Below are 21,847 nucleotides of genomic sequence, written 5' to 3'. Positions count from 1 at the left end.
TAGATTGCTGAGGATTAATCCATTTTAGAATAAGCCTGTAATGTAACAAAATGTGGAAAAGGTCAAGGGGTCTGAATACTTTCCGAAGGCACTATAGTATTGATTCAAAGACACCCCTCCCAGACAGCATACAAGCTTCGTGGACTGAAGGTTGTTCATCATAGAGATCCAGTGCCCACGTCTGATGTAGGAAGAGTAGAATGGGACTGTGTGGGATAGATGCTGCTGATGTGGGGTGGTTAGGTGCTGATGGTATCTAGAGTCTTTAGTGATAATTGTAAGTCCAAGCGTCATTCCTGCGTCACTGCAGTGGGTTGGAGGAGAGATGAAATAGACAAAAGAGGGATGCATTGGAGGGATGAGCCAGCATGTGTGTGTGTGTCTCCACATGGACTCTCAAGCTTCCTGTGTCAACAGACAGGTGGGAGACCAGGTTGTGGTTTGTATTAAACTACATAGATGGTCTTTCTAGTGTTGAGTCAACAACACCAATGTCAGCATCTGATGCTCGACACTGCGGGAGGGATCATAGTCTCAGATAAAACATTTAGCACAGTGACTTGACAGTGACATTACTGCTGAATGTTGGGTGTCATAGATTTTACAATGATGTTGCCTGTTCGCAAAGTGAAAGGAGCTAATCAATTTTCCAGCTCGGCATGTTTTCCGTCACATCGTCTTTAAACAGTGCAGACAGATGAGCGAATAAACTGTCAAGCGAAGCAACGTGGTGTCATAATGACATCGTTGAATCCACTCAAACCATTTTGCACTCCGAAGCATGTCAGAGAATCCTGGGAAGTTTGGGAGACTGTTTTAGCCTCAGATTAGCCAGGACAAACACATTTTCCCGATGTCACTAATATAATCAAATCAATAAAATCATATCATGTTATTGGGCTCATTCAGTAGTTTTTACCATATAATTGTGTTAAAATAGAATTTATATTCCTAAAACATGCATTACATGATACTGTTGCTGCTTCCTGTTGTCATCGCTTTTTGATTCATGTCAGAGTGTTAAAACACTGGTTTTAGATGTCCAAATTCATAATCAATATGCTGAAATAAGTTGTGATATTTTGAAGACCAATACACAAAAGTGACTCCCTACACACACGTGTGTGTCACACTTGTTTTCAGATTAATTGTATTTTGCTAAACTAGAACCTGATAAACTGCACACGGAAACAATATTGACCAAGCGGTCACTCTAGACTGGAATTGATTAGCTTATTCTACTGTAATCAATAGTGTGTACAAATTAATCACTTGCATCAATATTGTATTGAAATGAATGGAACTGGGACAATAACCATGGCGATGTACCTTCTGCGCTATTCTAACAGACAAACCTCAGTGAACTTGGATATGCTGCATATATCTGTTGATAGATGAAACCTGTCATAGCAATTTTATCAATGTATTTTTCTGAGAATCTGATTACGGTAGATGGCCAATGCGAAAAGGAAACGCAACACTTTTTTGATTGGATTTCTTCAACGAATCACCACCTCATATTGGTTTCTAAATAGCAACAGGAGTTGGCTTTCATTTGAATGATAGATTAACCCTCAAATCCATGAATTGTGAGGCCAGAAACGTTGATGGGAGGAGCGCCCAATTTCTTTCTGGCCATCGTGGTCTGAAAATGACAGTTACAGTTGAAGTCGGAAGTTTACATACACCTTAGCCAAATACATGTTAACTCATTTTGTCACGCCCTGACCTTAGAGAGCCTTTTTCATGTCTCTATTTGGTTTGGTCAGGGTGTGATTTGGGTGGGCATTCTATGTTCTTTATTTCTATGATTTGTGTTTCTATGTTTTGGCCGGGTATGGTTCTCAATCAGGGACAGCTTTCTATCGTTGTTTCTGATTGGGAATCATACTTAGGCAGCATGTTTTGCCACCTTAGGTTGTGGGATGTTTTTTGTTAGCTCTGTGTAACCTTCAAGACGTGATGTTGTTATTTTGTTTGGTGTTCGGTTTTAATAAAGAAGCATGAACACGTACCATGCTGCACCTTGGTCTCATCCTTCCGACGAGCGTTACAGTTTTTCACAATTCCTGACATTTAATCCTAGTAAAAATTCCTTGTTTTAGGTCAGTTAGGATCACCACTTTATTTTAATAATGTGAAATGTCACATTATTTGCTGATAGTTGCTGATAATGGGCCTCTGTACGCCTACGTACATATTCCATTAAAAAATCAGTCGTTTCCAGCTACAATAGTCATTTACAACATTAACAATGTCTACACTGTATTTCTGATCAAATGTATGTTGGCTTACACACACACACAGTTGAAGTTGGAAGTTTACATACACCTTAGCCAAATACATTTAAACTCATTTTCACAATTCCTGACATTTAATCCTAGGAAAAATTCCCTGTCTTAGGTCAGTTAGGATAACCACTTTTATTTTAAGAATGTGGATGTCAGAATAATAGTAGAGAGAATTATATATTTATTTCAGCTTTTATTTCTTTCATCACATTCCCAGTGGGTCAGAAGTTTACATATACTCAATTAGTATTTGGTAGAATTGCCTTTAAATTGTTTAACTTGGGTCAAATGTTTTGGGTAGCCCTCCATAAGCTTCCCACAATAAGTTGGGTGAATTTTGGTCCATTCCTCCTGACAGAGCTGGTGTAACTGAGTCAGGTTTGTAGGCCTCCTTGCTCGCACATACTTTTTCAGTTCTGCCCACACATTTTCTATAGGATTGAGGTCAGGGCTTTGTGATGGACACTCCAATAACTTTGTTGTCCTTAAGCCATTTTGCCACAACTTTGGAAGTATGCTTGGGGTCATTGTCCATTTGGAAGAGCCATTTGCAATCAAGCTTTAACTTCCTGACTGAGGTCTTGAGATGTTGCTTCAATATATCCACATAATTTTCCTCCCTCATGATGCCATCTATTTTGTGAAGTGCACCAGTCCCTCTTGCATCAAAGCACCCCCACAACATGATGCTGCCACCCCTGTGCTTCACGGTTGGATTGGTGTTCTTCGGCTTGCAAGCCTTCCCCTTTTTCCTCCAAACATAATGATGGTTTTGGAGCAGTGGCTTCTTCCTTGCTGAGCGGCCTTTCAGGTTATGTCGATTTAGGACTCGTTTTACTGTGGATATAGATACTTTTGTACCTGTTTCCTCCAGCATCTTCACAGGGTCCTTTGCTGTTGTTCTGGGATTGATTTGCACTTTTCGCACCAAAGTACGTTCTCTAGGAGACAGAATGTATCTCCTTCCTGAGCGGTATGACGGCTGCGTGGTCCCATGGTGTTTATACTTGTGTACAATTGTTTGTACAGATGAACGTGGTACCTTCAGGCGTTTGGAAATTGCTCCCAAGGATGAACCAGACTTGTGGAGGTCTACAATTTTTTTTCTGACGTCTTGGCTGATTTCTTTTGATTTTCCCATGATGTCAAGCAAAGAGGCTCTGAGTTTGAAGGTAGGCCTTGAAATACATCCACAGGTACACCTCCAATTGACTCAAATTATATCAATTAGCCTATCAGAAGCTTCTAAAGCCATGACATCATTTTCTGGAGTTTTCCAAGCTGTTTAAATGCACAGTCAACTTAGTGTATGTAAACTTCTGACCCACTGAAATTGTTATACAGTGAATTATAAGTGTAATAATCTGTCTGTCAACAATTGTTGGAAAAATAACTTGTCATGCACGAAGTAGATGTCCTAATCGACTAGTTTGAGTTTGAGTTTATTTTTACAGGGACAGTGCGCATTAATCAACGTTTCAGTAAAAGTGCCGGTTTTAGCCAGCCGGCTAATTTTCAACAGTCCCTGTGCAGGTTATTAAAAACAATTACAATATAGACAATAGCATCATAGCGTACAGACATAGCAGCATAGGACAAGCAAGACGTAGCATACAGACAGAGCAACATAGAACAAAAAGCAGCAAGACAAAATTCATAAAAGCAACAAAGTGTTTCCACACCTCACAAGTTACAGACATGGAAAACGGCAACACACAGCTAGGGATTATGTTCACAAATCTGATTGACCTTTAGCCATGTCTTCAAGCATTTTGTGAAAGTGTGATATGTGGTGCAGTTATGTGTGTCTGATGGCAGTGTATTCCAGACATGGGAAGCTCTCACAGAAAAAGCGGATTTACTAAAGGTGCTTTTCCTTAGGGGAACTACAGTCACCTCTCATGGCAGACCTTGTGGATCTGCTGCCATATGTTTGGGTTTTCTTTTTAACAAAAATACTGAGTGGAGGGGGAGCCAAGCCATTTAGGATCTTGAATACAAGACATGCATCGGTGTATTGCACAAGATTTTCCCAACTCAGGAGCTCATGCTTTCTGAGGATGTGACATTGATGATGGCTATTGGGCTTCCTATCAAGCACTTTGAAAGCCTGTTTGTAGACAGACTGAATAGGTCTTACTGTTGTACAGCAAGCTTGGGCCCAACTAGTCAAGCAGTATGTTAAGTGAGGGAGTATCATAGATTTGAAGTACAGTTTTGCAACCTCTGTAGTCAAACAATTTCGTATAAATCGGAAATTAGCTAGGTTGAATGTGGTTATTTGAATTACCTTTTTCACATGCTTTTTAAAAGAGAGGTTGGAATCAAGTATGATGCCAAGGTACTTAAAATCAGATACCACCTGGAGCTTCTCCCCTGACACATAGACATCTGGCTCAGTAGCATCTGTTGCCCTCTTTGTGAAGAACATGCAAACAGTTTTTTTCACATTGAGATGCAAACACGAGTCACTGAGCCACTTTGTAACCTGGACCATTACAGTAGTGAGTTCTTGTGCAGCTTGTTGTTTGCTCTTTGCATGCACATATATCACTGTATCATCTGCATACATTTGAACTTCAGACCCAGTACAGACAGAAGGCAGATCATTAATGTACAGGCTGAACAGGAGGGGCCCCAGTATTGACCCTTGGGGCACACCCACATCATAGCTAAGAGTGGGCGACAGCTCATTGCTCACTCTGACACACTGAGTTCTGCCTTCAAGGTACGATTTCATCCATCTCAAGGCATCGGGGGGAAAGTTGAACTTGGACAATTTTGTGATGAGAACAGTATCAAAAGCCTTCCTTAGGTCCAGAAACACAGCCCCAACAATGCCCCCTTTGTCCATCTTGGACTTCACATTTTCCAGAAGAAAGCAGTTGGCCTTTTCTGTGGAGTGTTTCGCTCTGAAGCCAAACTGCATGGAATGTAATGTGAAGGGGCTGTTGTTGAGGTGGGCAATCAGTTGTTCTGCTACACACTTTTAAACAACCTTTGACACCACAGGTAGTATACTAATGGGCCTGTAGTTACTCACGTCAGCAGGGTCGCCTGATTTAAAGATGGCCGTTATTATGGCCGACTTCCATATCCTTGGAAACACCCCGAGACCAATAGATGTGTTGGTGACCTTAGTAATGGGGCCAATGAGTGACTCTTTGTAGTTTTTAAGAAAGGTAGAGTCCATCCCAAACACATCTTTGGCTTTAGAGTTCTTTAGTGAGCTAATCACCTTGTCCACCTTTGACTCAGAAACCTCCCTTATGATGAAGACAGGTTGAGCATCATTTACTAGCACTGAGCCCAAGAAACCAGTGGAGGGGTTCTGTGTCAGTACCCTGACAGAGTCAATAAAGTAGGAATTGAAGGCTATTGCTATTTCGACTGCATCCTGTGTTAGATTGTTATTCACCATGATTTCTAGTCTTTTTGCAGTGTTACTATGGTCTTTCCCTGTAAACTTTTTTAGATTCTCCCAGATCAGTTTAGAATTTCCCTTTGCTTCACCAATTATGTTAATAAAAAAGTTTGCCTTGGCCTGTCTGATTTCTTTCATCACCTTATTTCTCAACATGGTAAACCTACGTCTGACATGCTCTAATTTGGATCTTAGGGCTATTTTTAGATAATAATCTTGTTCTTTCATCAATTTCCAGATTTCTCCATTTAGCCAAGGAAGAGTGCTCTCTTGGCCAGGTTTGGATTTGATTTTCTTTAGGAAACCATTTAATGTAGTCTGGATTGTGGATAGAAAAACTTGACTATCAGCTTCCACGTCTGCATAGGACAAGAGATCATTCCAGTTAATTCCCTTAATTGCGTTTTCAAAATAGCTTAATTCACTCTTAGGTATTCTTAGTTGATCAGGCTTTCTAACAGTAGAGAGGTTAAACCTGCTCTTAGACAGCTTTCTGGCTATAAGTGTCAGATTATGATCAGATAGCCCAGTAACCATATTGAATGATTTAGTCACTCTCGCTGGTTTATTACTGAACACCAAAATCTGTGTTTTAGAGCAACAAGTCACCCTGGTTGGCCCTTTAACTAGCTGTGTAAGGTCAAAGGTATTAGTGATCCGTTTGAGGGTTTTCCTACAACACTTGTCTTCATAATTAATGTTAAAATCTCCCATTAAGATGACCTCTTTCCCAAAATCACATTCCCTAAGCATGTTATTAAACTGATCGAAAAACACACTTTTGGTGGAAGGTGGCCTATACATTCCAATGAGGGTAAAAGACATTTGGGGAGACAGTGTAATGTTCAGGCCAATACATTCTAGTTCATTATCACATGACCACTCAATTTGTTTACATCGGATATGTTATTTAATGTAAATCATCACACCCCCTCTTCCTTCAGTCCTGTCTCTCCTGAAAACATTGTAGCCAGGCACAATCAAAGCAGCAGATGGATAGTTTTTATGGAGCCACGTCTCTGAGAGGCAGAGAAAGTCAAGGTTGGAGTCTGTGAGTAGATGTTGAATTTGATCACTTTTTGGAATGACACTACGAATGTTCAAGTGCCCCCCTAGTAGTCCCTTGGGCTTAGCTCGTGGGTCCCAGATGACTCGAGAGTGATTGACACATTGAAAAAAGTTAAATTTTCTGTGTTTTCTGACGGCTGGGTTTAGGCCGTTTTGTTTCGTTTTGATTAGAGGTAGTTCGGTAGCGCAATTAACAATCCCTCCCGCCTGCACTGGATGCGGGGAACTAATTAAAACAGCTTGCGTACCAGAAGCAGAGTCAGGGATCGCATATAGCGACTTTGGTATGTTTGAAGAGTCAAATTCTATCCTGGAGCTGGGTGAGTCGAGAGAAACCATAGGACCATAGCACTCACCCACTTCCACAGCGGCGACGATCAGTGGACGAGGCCATCCACCGCTCTCCACTCCGGTGCGTATCGCTGGCTCGGTGATGTTGGGCCCAGGCTTGAGTTGCACATCCCCGGAGAGCAGGAGGGTAGTGAGCAGGTAGTTTAACAGTTTCCGATAAATGTTGGACTTGTGTTTGTTACGCCTAAGCGGTTCAGTAGAATAAGGAGCGAGGTAGACTTGGCCATTATTCAGAATATTATGGTATGCTGTCCCCTACCGTGGAACGGTGAACCAATGTGTTTGATGTTAATATTCTCCGGTAGTAGACTGATTGTGTCATCCCAGCAAGGACGCACTGAGATTATCAGTAGAGCAGCTACATAACTGACAATCATGGCAGAGTACTGGAGATAAAACACATAATTGCGCTTTAACTCTTTGCATGAGTTACTTAGCTGGGTCACGGGTTCTGTCCAATAAGGGAAATACGCGTATAATACAGTAATTTTTAGTGTCAAAATAATTCATAGTAAATGAAAGACACTCACAGATTTTTACAATTTAATCTTTCTCACTACTTTTACCCTGGAGAATAAAAATGGCTCTTAAACACAATTTAGCCAGGCGTTTTAGACCTAGAGCTTCCTTACTGACTGCATCATCCTGAACATTTTGACGTCCCTACTCAGATTCCTTGGAAGTCTAGCCAGGCGTAGGTAAACAGTAGACAGTGGAGCTCTGAAAGGTCTGGAGTCACACCTGTAGCTCCTCAGTGGAGCTGACCTTTACGCTCCCCACATCCCATATTGGTTTGGGCCACAGACGGCACCAGAGCAAATGTTTTCCAACATTTTGTCTCATCTGTATGCAAAGTTCAGAGTATAAAGTACGGTACAAAGTTATCACGGACACTGTGTTGAATAAGAGGCTATGATTTGGACCTCAGATATTGTATTGTTCATCTTCTGCTTGCTATATTCGTGCATTTCTCATTAGTCAATAATATGTCTCGCTCACTGCCGTTTCCCTGCTAAGTATTTCACTGCCGAAAGGCACAGTAAAGTCTTCTTTAATCAATACTGGAGCTAACGTGGTCAGCTATACAAAAGGCTAAAGTTTTGTGGTCCCCAGTAAATCTAGATATGTCTATTGATCAGACCCAGTTATAACATCCAGTTAAAGGCTCTATTCAGTACGGTTTCATTTTATAGGCTCATCCAAGCCAAGCATTGGTCAGCTTCTTATAAAGTGCAATTTGCCAGGTTCACATTCATGACCCCCCCCCCCTGACTGAAGCATAGAAACATGTGGATTCATAAAACATGTCTGTAAAGTGGTTATTGCTGTGTGGTAAACAAATGTGGCTTGTAACAGACTCCGTATTTGAGTTGATAGACCAGGTGGTGCTTAGCCAGTTTAGTGAGGTAATAGGAATCCCTCCGAGAATTCTTTAAGGGATTTTTTACGACACGGATGTAGTGAGTGGGTTTATGAATGGGAATGGAGCGGTGAGTAGTATGTGAGGGCTTTGATGTAATCAAGATGGAATTGAATAAATGAGAAGTGGGAAGACTGTGCAGCTTTGTGATACAGGTAGGTTTGAGACCAGCGGTCTCTAATGAGTAGGAAGCATTCCCTCATCCCCACGTCTTTCCAGCCAAATAACCTTCTGTAGAAGCCCATAATGAATATCTAAGAGTTTGAATAGTAGGGATTTCTGCTTCTTTTCTCCTAATTTTTCATCAAATCGTAGTGTTCTTTGGATTTTCCATGCTGCTCAAGGGTAGAGCTGATATTTAATTAACTTGGCCCACATCCTGAAACTTGGAGCCTGTCTGCGACTACCTTCCCAAAGGCTGCTTTGAGTTACCATCAGATAGTAGCTGGGTGTTGAGCTGAAATTACAGCACACTCTCTTAAATACACATCACTTTGTCCAATTTCTTCCCATTCGCCACAGGTAAAGGTGAGGATGGATGGATTCAGCTGATTTAGGTTTAATTTTAGGTGTAATTTATTTGCACCAAGGAAAATAAGTGATAAAGAACAATACAGATAAAATAAAAATAAATGGTGTGTAGGTGTGGTTGGTAGCCCATGGGCTTATATAAAAACCACACCATAAAAAAACAATATACAATATATAGGTACAAAAATAAATAAGGTTTGTAAAAGCCTGGTGCTATTGGCTGCTGACCTACTTAATGTAACTTTGTTCTCTCGCCTAGCCTGAACTTAAAATCACTCTCCTATACCTTTTATAGTCAGAAAGCTACAGATTGCTGTTAAGTGTCTTTTGCCCAGAGGAGAAAAGTAAAGCCCAGAGAGTCTAGAAAGGGGACAATGGTGCAGTGGACCAAAATACCCCCCAAATAATAATAATAAAAAACACCTCACTGAACCAGCTGACAGAAACGGCAGTTGTGCTGTTAAGTCCGTTTATGCGGTAAGTATGGACTCTTAACAACATGATGAAACTTTGTTGCACCTTGCTGAAAAAGCAAGGGGTTGGAGCAAATGAGTCTTCGGTTGCCAAGGCAATGCCCCCCTCCTTGCAAAAGCAGCACACATAGAATGAATGAACATGCTTAGAACCTCTAACCCTGGCAATTTTATTTTAATTGTTTTACAATATATTTATTGGCAACCCTGGCAATTTGACTGGTACTCTTGCAATAACTGCCTGCAATTGTGATGCAATAATTTCCATGGTAATGTAGAATGTTCATTGAAATGATCTTAACTGATGTGGCTCATGCAATGGAATGTTTTTTTTAATATATATATAATTTCAGTTGAACTGACTCAAAAAATCACAGCACATATTGATGGGTGCAGTACACTTCCTGTGTTGCTCCTATTGGTACACTTGCAATGGCCGCCAGTCCACCCATTATGTCATGCCTTGAATGGGGACGCCCGTTCTATTCATTCTGTTTCTATGGCAGCACATGCGGTCAGGAGGAGAGGAGAAAATGTGCGTCTTTGCTATTCGAACGGTAATTACGGTGACTGTGGTCATTTGGCTGGCCAATTACCGTCATCTAAAATGCACTGCCCTATCTGTAAGTGCACTGAAGAATGTGCATAGTGTAAGATCAGAAGAACCAGTTATTGTAGGGAACAGCCCCTACCCAGCTTCTTCTCTTCGATCACTAGAACTCCAACTCAACAACGGCACTGTGAGCTTTCAAAGACTGAGCTTTCTCCTGGCTTACACTTCTCCAGTGGAGTTATGCATTCACGATGTGACGAGCCCTGTTGACAGGTCTGAGATCAAGGTGGTGATTTGGGAGGGGCCCATGGGCCATGGTTGCGACGATAATAGGCTGCGGGATGGAGGCTGACAGGGATTGAACCCCCTGCCCCCTGCACTCCCCGTGCTTACTTTCACATGGGTTTTTCTCCAGGCAGCAGAAGGCCTGTAAAGACTCTTGATGAGCCCATGCATGGGCAGGGCAGGCCTGCCCTGTGTGGGTAGAGCTGATGTCTCTCTCTGCCCATACTCTCGGTTAACCTGGAACTAAAGTCTTGCGTCAGATGTTCGATTAAGTTCTGGGTCCATACAGTGCTAAGAGAAGAGAGAGAACAAAGATCGGAATCGGAAACAAAGAGCTCCACCCTCTCTCCTTGCAAGTTATGGGCAAGTCTATGGCTAAATGTCCCCTCCCATTCCGAAATTCGATAGATGCTAACACCTGCAAAATTGTGATTTGCCCAAATAATCAGCGAGGAAAAACCCAAGCACCGGAAGTAATGGTGCTTTATCTCACTCATCGCATTGTGTCATGACAGCTCTACGAAACCATTTTATGTTTATGTAGTCTGTCCATGAGAGATTATGCTGCCCACCACTACCCAGTCCTGTTGGGCTCTGGGGATGGTGAGGAGAGACAGCCAAGAGACAAACAGACAGACCGACCAAGTGGCCATTCACTGGCCCAAGGAGATTTCCCCCCCCCCTCGCCACTGAGCTGTCACAGTGTGTCCAGACAGACTGTCAAACAGGGTCACTGACACCGTGGAATCACGTAGTCTGACCCACATCCCTCCCTGTTTCAGTCCCCCAACAGAGAGGCCCACTGAACCCAAGTAACTGAGGAGTGGAAGAACACTTACCTCCTTGGCAGACAATCTGACTCCATATTGCCTCGAGCAAGGAGCATCATGTAACCTGGACAGCTCTTTTGAAGTAAACACAAACCACTGTTGAGATGATGGCGTGACTATTGGAATTGGGATTGAGCATGTCAGACTTGGCAGCAGGTGGAATGTATATCTGTAATACCTCCCTCAACTCCACAACCGTCCAAGGCCTGGTTTCCAAGGCGGTGCTTTAGAAAGTTTTTAGTCGCTGTGCTGATGGAGCGCTATGTACAAGGCCAGTCAAAGTCCTCTAGTACTCCACTCCCTCTGCCTTGCCTCATTTGTTTCGCCCTAGGGCGATGGATCACATAACAAATGCTCCACAGCACGCTCCCTGCGATGCGCTCTGAAAAGGATGCTCCGAACCCCACTAGGAGATGCCTTGTCTGTCGCCTCACTCAAAAAATAGGCTCCAAAATACTGTTGTTATTTTGATGTGAAGATATTGATCTATAAAGAGCCTTTCTGTCATTTCCAGATCTTTATACCATTTTGTCCTCTTGCATTGTTCGAGGTGTCATCCAGTCATGTGTGGAGACATGATCACATGCACATTTATACAGGCAGCTTCTCCAGCAATGCCACAGTCTATGTTCTATGGCAAATAGCTACAGAACAAAGCAAGTCATACATACTGATATTTTGACCAATAATGTCTGTCTCTCTACTCAAAGTTATCTGAATTGAAATGCTATAAAATGACCTCAAAGTAAGAAATGTATTTGAGTGGCTGGTAAGACGTTGTAGGTCCAGCCCTGGACACATTCTCAGACAGATGTTTACACTGTTCCTTTCCAGCAGATACTTACAGATGTGTTCTGCTTTCTGTGTTCTGCCCTGCTGACAGCCTCCGCCTCCTAGAGAGGGTGCTGCCCAAGTTGGATGACATCAGGGGCATGGCAACCGTGCCTTCCAGCAGCAGGCACTAAATCCCCCTGGTAAACAGATTAAACCTGTCAATGCCGGCTAAGGAAATGGGAACCACTGTAATCAAGGCTTTTCTCACCACCCAGTGCTACAGCCTAGTACACAGTATTAGAGATTGATCAGGCAGTATCCCAAAAGTTGGCATGAGTCCTCTGCATTAGTATCTGAGTCCTCTGGTTTCATCTGCTTTAGTATCTGAGGAAGATCAGGGACCATAGACGCTGCTGTTGGAAGGAAGCATATTTACAATATTAAAATGAGAGGCATGTGATTTAATTATCTTAATCAACCATTACATTTCTGAAGGAGGAGATTGCAGTGCTTTAGAATTAGATCTCATTCAGTTAGGCTTTCAGGGTAGTTAGATGAATCAGAGACAAATTGGGGCATGACTCATTTGTTTTGCACCCACACACTAAAGGTAACCACTCCACCATCCATTAACACAGGCACTTCCTGTCTGAAGGCAAGTGGAGCACATCATTTTCTGTGACCTTCGCCATGTGTCTCGGTTGTAATTAAAATGTGTTATGTAATAAGGCTAAATCTCAATGGAAGACCGATAGGGAAGTCAACGTTTTTAATCTCAGTCTACAGTACAGTGCATCATGATTAGACCAAGAGTTGTAAATTAATATTGCAGATTATATAGAGCCGTGTTAAATATTCATCACTGTAATGAAGCTGTGGAAAAAACATCTATCCCAATAACTAAGAACGCACCAATACAGTTACACAACAGAACAGAGAGAGGAACACCAACACAACATAATCAGTGAGTGTCTGTAGTTTCTCTATGAAGAAACACCATATAGTGCATTCAGAGCAATGACTCCCAGAGCAATGACACTGAAATCAATCAAACCCGCCTTAGATAAGATGACGCAATGACTTGTGTAAAGACTATTTACACAAATACTGCCTATGTACGCAAACCATCATCTTCTGTCTGAGAGAGGCTTAAAAATGAGAGCGGGAAAAATAATACAGTAATATGTGGACTTGCTAAGTTAGGCTTTTAAAACAAACATATTCACAATCAGGCCATGTAAATGCCGCAGTGGGGGAAGTTTTGGTGTCACACTCCTGGAGAAGCTCATCATAGTGTTCCCTCTGTATGAAACCAAGTACCGTTTACAGAGCCGGCCCAGTCCTACCCCCTCATCTGCCTTAATTATCTTCTGGATTAAGGTGCACCTTGCAGTTTAGTGGAAAATGTGCATGTAATTACTGTAATTAGCACTAGGCTATCTTTCGACTTCATTCAATCCTTTTCCACAATTAATGCATATTCAGTAGCTTAGCGAATCAGCATCTCACTTCTTTAAGGGGCCTCGAAGGTGGTTGATGCGCTACAGTATATTTGTACGTTACTTAGTCCAACTAATACTGAATACGAGTCAGGAATTAGGTTTACAAAACTGGAAACATGACTGGGGAAAAAAAGTCACATAAGCAAGATTGCCTTTATGTTGGCTTCAACTGAATACTGATGCAGACAGTCAATGGCAAAGCAGCTGAACATTGATGACCGCCCGGGCATTGAGATGGCAGTCAGTCATTCTGCAGGGCTGTCCGTTAAGGCCCGAAAATACGTAACATTTTGATCTCCAGCACAGAGCAGAATGTGATTGCAGCCTCACCAAGGCAGTTACCACCGCTCAAAGCTAATTTGGCCCCGTTTACCGAGTGCCCCATTGTACTGAACAATATGTTACCCTTCCAGAATGCTCTGCAAATGGCGGTAATAATCTCTATCATCAAGGTCCCATTTGCAGATGTAAAGACATTTGTAATGACCCCTGCACTTGGCAGTAGGAGTGATTTTAAAGCCCCAGTGCCAGGAGAAGTAGTGGATTTGTTAGACCTGAGCCCTCCCTTGTTGAGGCAGATGATGCCTCTATGTGCCAAACATGCTGACTTCAGCCTAGAAATGAACACCCACAACCAGAGAGCTTTGTGTTGACCACACCGGTTCATTTATGTCTCAATCTTGTCACCTGGAATCCTTGATCATCATTCATATAGGGCATTACGTTCGATTTCATACTTGTTTGTGTATCAGTATTCTGTATGACAGAGTCTGATGGGGAATATTGAGTAGTTACTCTGAAACCTCAGCCCAGAACCATCTCCAGTGTAGCCCTGAGGTGTCTTTGCCTTTTGTGATCTAATGGATCACTCTTTCTTCTCTCTCTTCAGCATCTTCAAACCATTCTGGGAAACATGAATGAGGCTTAACTCTCTGCAGGTATTGTAGCTTAGTGTTATGACTGAGACCACACATTCCTAGCTTCAGTAGCGCTAAGTAGGTCTAGGTCTACTCTTGGGGCTTTTGGCTCATGTTTCAGATTGACTACATCCCATCAGTGATGAATGCATCCATCTAGAATCACTGATTCAGCTTTCACATTTTTGGGCGCAAAAGCACACAAGGCTGGGATTTCAACCACTCAAAGTTTGCCTTAGTGGGATTGACCATATAATTCTATTGGAGTCAGCCAGCAGTTCCACACATTGATCTGTGGAGGTGGGAACGGCTGATGTTAATAACACATGGAGACTTTTTCCTCTCACTTATCCAGGCAGCAGCAATAATTTACTATGTTGAGTTAGGAGTTTGCAATCAATACATAACTATGACATCGATATTTTTGAGAGAGAGAGAAAGAGAGAGAGAGGAAGGCAGGCAGCAGGCCAACAGGGTTCCTCTCAGGTCAAATGGAGGAGAGAATCATTATGGGATGATGACATCGCTGCACGCTTCTCTGCCAAAGCCATTGTCTCTCAGTCCACTGCTTTCACCCGCTGAGCCTATGGGACTGCAGACCGCACTCTCTCTATCATCTCTCTCTCTCTTTATCTCACTCTTTATCACTCCCTCTCTATCTCCCTCTTCATATGTGGCTGGCTAGATTGCCGCGCTAACACCAGATAGGCCCAGAACTTTTAGCTCTTTCCCCTAGTCATTTGTCAAAACAATTATGGAAATGAATTCTGACTCAGCCCTCATCGCTCGTGAGAAACTTCACAAGCTGGGGCCCTTTCATTCCCATAGAATGCCTTTCATTGAGGGTATTAAAAGATTAATATTATGTTTATAATGGGAATTGAGCTGGGATCCTGCTGCATAGGCCTTTTATCTCCTTTGAGAGCTTGCCATGCGATTGAGAGATGGCACAGCAGTAGAGGTCACAATAGCAAACAAGAAATGCCTGTTGGTTTAGTATTTTCTTGAATAAACCTTTGATTAAAATGTTGTCCTACCTGGCTGGGAACAATGTGTTGCATCTGCTCTTATTTGATGGAGAGCTGTAACGGACAGTCGTACGAGTGATGCCAATAGGAGTCGGTTTAAAAATGAAAATGTTCTGAACATTTTAACATATTAAAAACACAGGCAAGTTGGCAACACTTTTAAGAGATGCACAGTTCTCCCCTGGTTATTCACCCTGGCATATAAAATATGGATACAATTCTCTGAAAAGGGCATTTTATTTTCCATTTCTACTCTATCTTCTTATGACAGACGTTTTCAAAAGTATTAAAGTGATGAATTATTGACTAGGTTTATCTGGTGACAAAACAAATAGCCTTATTCCGTAGGCCAGCACCCTGGATCAGTAGAGGGGAGGGAGGATTAAGATTAGGGGGAATTTCTCATGGCTTTTGAACTGTAAATGTAAAACGTATTCCCCCCTTAAATTCTGTGTGACCAGAAAATCACTTTATAGTCAGATTATCCAGGCTTTCAGTTGGAAGTCATTTTTGGGATTTAATGGTCAGCCACTCACTTAACTGTCAATCATCTGTCTCATAAGTGTTTTTTTTTATTGTTGCAGGAAGTCAAAGTAATGATAAACCTTCAAGGTATCCCTTTTAGTTTGAGGACAATGCTAACACATCCCCACACAGTTTTAACTTTCTTACTGATGAACATTTACTTTGATCTCCAGCACCCGCTCAAACAATCCATTGGATGTGTGTTTGTTCTATGCTGTCCTTTCTCAACCATCATACTGATGCTCTCTCTGCCTCCCCAAGGTGATCTACGCTCTGAACACAAAGAATGACGAGCACGAAGCGGCCATCCAGACGCTGAAGGAGGCTCACGAGGAGGAGGTGCAGCAGATCCTGTCGGAGACACGGGATAAGATCATGCAGTACAAGAGTAAGATCAGCGATGAGATGGACCTTAAGCAGCGCATCCAGTCGCTCGAGGAGTCCATGGAGCTGCACGAGCGCATGAAGCGCCAGGCCCTCGCCGAGTTCGAGACCTACCGGCAGCGTGTGGAGGACATGCAGCTCTGCACCGAGGCCCAGCACACACAGCGTGTTGTCACCATGTCCCGCGAGGTGGAGGAGATGCGGCACTCGTTCGAGGAGAAACTGCACTCTTTCGGCACGGCGCAGGCCCAGTTTGAGCAGGAGAAGAAGCTGGCCCTGGAGGAGCTAAAGGCCAACCATCGGCAGGAGGTGTCGGAGCTGCTCCGCAGCCACCAGAGCCAGAACCAGAACTACAGCAAGGACCAGGAGAAACTGGGCCAGCTGCACAAGGCGGAGGTGGAGTCCCTGTCGGAGCGTGTGGAGGAGATTAAGGGGGACAAGAAGAGGCTGGTGGAGGAGTACGAGGCCAAGCTCAACAAGGCCCAAGCCTTCTACGAGCGCGAGCTGGAGGCCATGAAGCGCACGCAGCAGCTCACCGCAGATAACCTGCAGGCCTGGAAGAAGACGGAGGCGGAGCTGCGGAGGGAGTTCCACATGCAGGAGGCAGCGCTGCAGAAGACCCTGGGGAAGCTGCGTTCCGAGCTGCAGAGGGTGCAGGAGGAGGCCCGGGAACATAAGGAGAAGTCCCATAAACTGCAGGTCTCGCTCACTGCAGCCGAGAGCAATATCAAGGTAAGAGAGCCTGTGGAGATACCCAACTGTGGCTTAAACATCCTAATGAAAGCCCCCAAAGCTATTAGTCTTAAAGAGATACATGAGTGAACATCATAGTAGAGGATATGTAGCATTGATGTTAAATTATCACTGTAATCTTTAAACCCTGTAATCCTTAAACCCAGAAAGCAGTTAATATCTTAATCCTGAAAATCCCATTGTGGTTTAATAGTCATTTAGTGAAATGATTAGAAGTTAAAATCAAACTTTGAAGTGCGCAGGATTAAAAATGTGTAATCCACAGTTTGATCTAAATTTAAGGGTCCATTTAAATTGCCGTAATTAGACTTCTTCATCATTCACACTCTCCTAATGTTTAATCATGGTGATTTTACCAAAAATGCTCCTACCTAGAATGCTCCTACCTAGGGTTACACGATATGGGAAATGTTTTTATCAAATATTTCTGTTGCGATTTGACGTGCGATATAGATGAAAACAGTTGGAATCATATAATTAAGCAATAAGGCATGAGAACCCGGGGATTATTGTGTGATAACTCCCAACTAAGGGCTGTTTTTAGGAGGAGGTTATCACACGATAATCCTGGGTTCGAGGGCCGTATTGCTTTTATAAAATGGTTGGCAATATATTTAAAATATGAACATGTTTTCATTTAAAACGTTTTTTTAATGAGTACATTTGTTTTATTTAATCCTTCCAGCAGACGATTTAGTCTGGGCAAAAAAACTGTTCTTAGTTCTGAAGTTGCTAACCAAACAGACTGGTCGTTAATTCTATTCTCACGTTTTGATCATGTCGTTCATTCTATTCATTCCATGTTGCTATGCTAAACAAATCATTGGCATGTAGCTAACTAGCAGAGGTTCAATGATGATGAGAGACAATGATGACGAGAGAAATAATTTATAAATAGGCAACAACCAGCTGATAAAATATTGCTAGGCTAATGTTACTTCTCCTTTGCTAGCTAGCTAGCCAACTAAAGCGAACACACAATCACATCAAGCAGCTGAAATAGCAGCAAACTATGTGCACTTTAGTTTGTTTTACCTTAGTTTCTATTGCAAGTCCTTTGGATATATCCATTATCATTATTCTGATGAATGAATTCGCCTGGCTCAGAGAAGCTGTCAGTCTCGTCACGTTCATATGTATAGCACGGTGGAGATTGCAAAAATAACTTTGCTTTGACTCAGGGAGGAATGTACCCTATAACACTGGTTATTACAGATATTCCCCTTCAGTCAGCCAAAGGCCTAGTCACTGTAACATGTATTGGTGGATCTTTGTTAGCTACTTTCTCTGAATGTATTTTAATGGATAGCTCCCAGGAGCTCTTCCAGTCAGTTTAGTATGGGACGGGTGCTCAGGTGTGACGCGATGATATCAGCCATGCTGTCACAATTACATTTTTAATTAAGGGAAACAAAACAAACTGTGAGGGTGATTAAAGCGTGTCCTCTCCACCTAAACAGCTCATCACACACACACCAGCAACTGCTCATCAGGGAAATCATACCACACGGACCAATCAGAATGCATCCTCTCTCTTACTCCTGACAAGATGTTTATTTTACTTTAGCTAGCATTGTTTGTCTCTCTACAAAACATGCAGATGTATTTGATTTGATTTTAAATTACAACAGGTGTAGTAGACCTTACCGTGAAATGCTTACTTACAAGCCCTTAACCAACAATGTAGTTCAAGAAATAGAGTTAAGAAAATATTTACTAAATAAACGAAAGTAAAAAGTAACACAATAAAATTACATAATAATAATAACAAGGCTATATACAGGGGGTACCGATACCGAGTCAATGTCCGTGGGTACAGGTTAGTCGAGGTCATTTGTACATGTAGGTAGGGGTAAAGTGACTATGGATAGATATTAAACAGCGAGTAGTAGCAGTGTGTGTGTGTGTGTGGGGGGGGGGGGGGGGGGCTCAATATAAGTAGTCCTGGTGGCTAATTGTTCAGCAGTCTTATGGCTTGGGGGTAGAAGCTGTTAAGAAGCCTTTTGGACCTAGACTTGGCGCTCCGGTACCACTTGCCGTGCGGTAGCAGAGAGAACAGTCTATGACTTGCGTGACTGGAGTCTTTGATAATTTTTGGGGTCTTCCTCTGACACCACCTAGTATATACGTCCTGGATGGCAGGAAGCTTGGCCCCAGTAATTGGGCCGTATGCACTACCCTCTGTATCGCCTTACGGTCGGATGCTGAGCAGTTGCCATACCAGGCGGTGATGCAACCGGTCATGATCAGTCCACGATCAGCTCCTTTGTCTTGCTCATGTTGAGGGAGAGGTTGTTGTCCAGGCACCATACTGCCAGGTCTCATCGTTGTCGGTGATCAGGCCTACCACTGTTGTGTCGTCAGCAAAATTAATGATTGTGTTGGAGTCGTGCTTGGCCACTCAGTCGTGGTTGAACAGGGAGTACAGGAGGGGACTAAGCACGCACCCCTGAGGGGCCCCGGTATCTATAAGGATATATATAAACCGGGCCTTATGAGGGAATGTGGCACTTAAGGCCTAAGATACTTTACAACTCCATCTTATCTTCAAATTGATATTTGGCAACATTTCTGTGATTTCCACCGAGGCGTTCTTAAATTGAATATCATATTTTGGCTTGAGGACATATAGTCCCAAAATCAAAAACAAGTACTCCCCACACCGATCCTTCAGAAAAAGGTTTACATTTTATATTGACATCTTAGTTATTTAGCAGATGCTCTTATCCAGAGCGACTTACAGGAGCAATTAGGGTTAAGTGCCTTGTTTAAAGGGATACAATGGGATTTTGGCAATGAGGCCCTTTATTTACTTTCCCAAAGTCAGATGAACTCGTGGATACCATTTTTATGTGTCTTTCTCCAGTATGAAGTAAGTTAGAAGTAGTTTCGCGAGCCAAAGCTAACTAGCGTTAGCGCAATGAATGGAGGTTTATGGGTATCTGCTAGCAGGCTACATTAGTCTACTACCTCTTAGCTTCCTTCATACTGAACACAGAGACAAATAAAATGGGGAATTACATAAAAGGCCTCAATGCCAAAATATTCCTTTAAGGGCACATCAACAGATTGTTTTTCATCTAGTCGGCTTAAGGATTCGAACCAGCGACCTTTCAGTTACTGGCCTAATGCTCTTAACCTCTAGGCTACATGCCTCCCTGCTTCCTACTGCCCCACCAGACAAGTCAATATATTTACATATGCATGAGAACTCCACTTCCATATGGACTATATTCCCATGGGAAATGTAAATCTAAGTGACTATTTCATGGTCAGTCCTTGAGAGCAGTAGAGAACGTCCACCGTACTGTAAAAGCTGTCCAATTAAGAATGAAAAGTGTCTAGTTTCTCGAGCTCTACATCTCTACAGAGAGAGTGCAAATGCAGGAAAGGAAAAAAAGAGAGTGATGGAGAGAGAGAAAGTTAAGTGATTATTAGAGCATATGAGTGAGTGAGTCGTGTGTATATATACTGTTTCATTGTTCTGGCAGAGAGAATGAACACGGGTCAGGAAGTTGACCCTGTGCTATGCGTGTCTGTGCCTCAGGAGGGTAGGCTAACCTGTGCTCTGTGTGTCTCTGTCTATGTTCCAGGAGTTGAGCAAACAGCTGGACGAGGTGACGCAGGATGCCGAGATCGTGGAGATTCGACAGAAGGAGGCGGAGTGTGAGCTGGAGGCCACCAGAGATCGTGTGCAGCAGCAGGCCACAGAGATCCTCCTCAAAGCCAGTGAGTTAGCATGCCTCCCTCCTCCCCAGCCTTCATATCCTACACTCTACGCTATCCTTCTCTTCCCCCCTCCTTTCTCTGTTACAACCCACAGTACCGCACTACCCGAACAACACTAATTAACCACAATTTGAATAATAAACTCAGTTTTTCACAATTCCTGACATTTATTCCTAGTAAATATTCCCTGTCTTAGGTCAGTTAGGATCACCACTTTATTTTAAGAATGTGAAATGTCAAAATAATAGTAGAGAGAATGATTTATTTCAGCTTTAATTTCTTTCATCACATTCCCAGTGGGTCAGACGTTTACACACACTCAATTAGTATTTGTTAGCATTGCCTTTTAAATTGTTTAACTTGGGTCAAACGTTTCGGGTAGCCTTCCACAAGCTTCCCACAATAGGGTGAATTTTGGTCCATTCCTCCTGACAAAGCTGGTGTAACTGAGTCAGGTTTGTAGGCCTCCTTGCTCGCACACGCTTTTTCAGTTCTGCCCACAAATTTTCTATAGGATTGAGGTCAGGGCTTCGTGATGGCCACTCCAATACCATGACTTTGTGCTCCTTAAGCCATTTTGCCACAACTTTGGAATGTTGCTTGGGGTCATTGTCCATTTGGAAGACCCATTTGCGACCAAGTTTTAACTTCCTGACTGAGGTCTTGCGATATATATCCACATAATTTTCCTCCCTCATGATGCCATCCATTTTGTGAAGTGCACCAGTCCTTCCTGCAGCAAAGCACCCCCACAACTTGATGCTGCCCCCCCGTGCTTCAGGGTTGGTATGGTGTTCTTCGGCTTGCAAGCATCCCCCTTTTTCCTCCAAACGTAACGATGGTCATTATGGCCAGAGGACAGTTCTCCAAAAAGTACGATCTTTGTCCCCATGTGCAGTTGCAAACCGTAGTTTTTTTTTTTTTTTTTTTTTTTAGCCCCTTTTTTCTCCCCAATTTCGTTGTATCCAATTGGTAGTAGTTACATTCTTGTCTCCTCGCTGCACCTCCC

The 21,847-nt window shown here is 42.8% G+C and overlaps 1 protein-coding gene across 6 annotated transcripts in view; it reads left to right on the top strand.

Moving 5' to 3' along the window:
- The window catches only part of fam184ab (family with sequence similarity 184 member Ab), a 105,308-nt gene that overhangs the window by 28,830 nt on the left and 54,631 nt on the right, over nucleotides 1-21,847 (top strand). For all 6 annotated transcript variants that reach the window (XM_055872810.1, XM_055872806.1, XM_055872808.1 and 3 more), the window contains 2 exons: nucleotides 16,234-17,088; nucleotides 20,703-20,838. In XM_055872810.1, coding sequence (XP_055728785.1) covers nucleotides 16,234-17,088; nucleotides 20,703-20,838 — 991 coding nt within the window. The remainder of the gene's footprint in view (nucleotides 1-16,233; nucleotides 17,089-20,702; nucleotides 20,839-21,847) is intronic.

The sequence above is a fragment of the Salvelinus fontinalis genome, chromosome 20, assembly GCF_029448725.1.
Source record: "Salvelinus fontinalis isolate EN_2023a chromosome 20, ASM2944872v1, whole genome shotgun sequence".
Taxonomy (NCBI): Eukaryota; Metazoa; Chordata; class Actinopteri; order Salmoniformes; family Salmonidae; genus Salvelinus; species Salvelinus fontinalis.
This window is presented reverse-complemented; position numbering and strand designations above follow the sequence as displayed.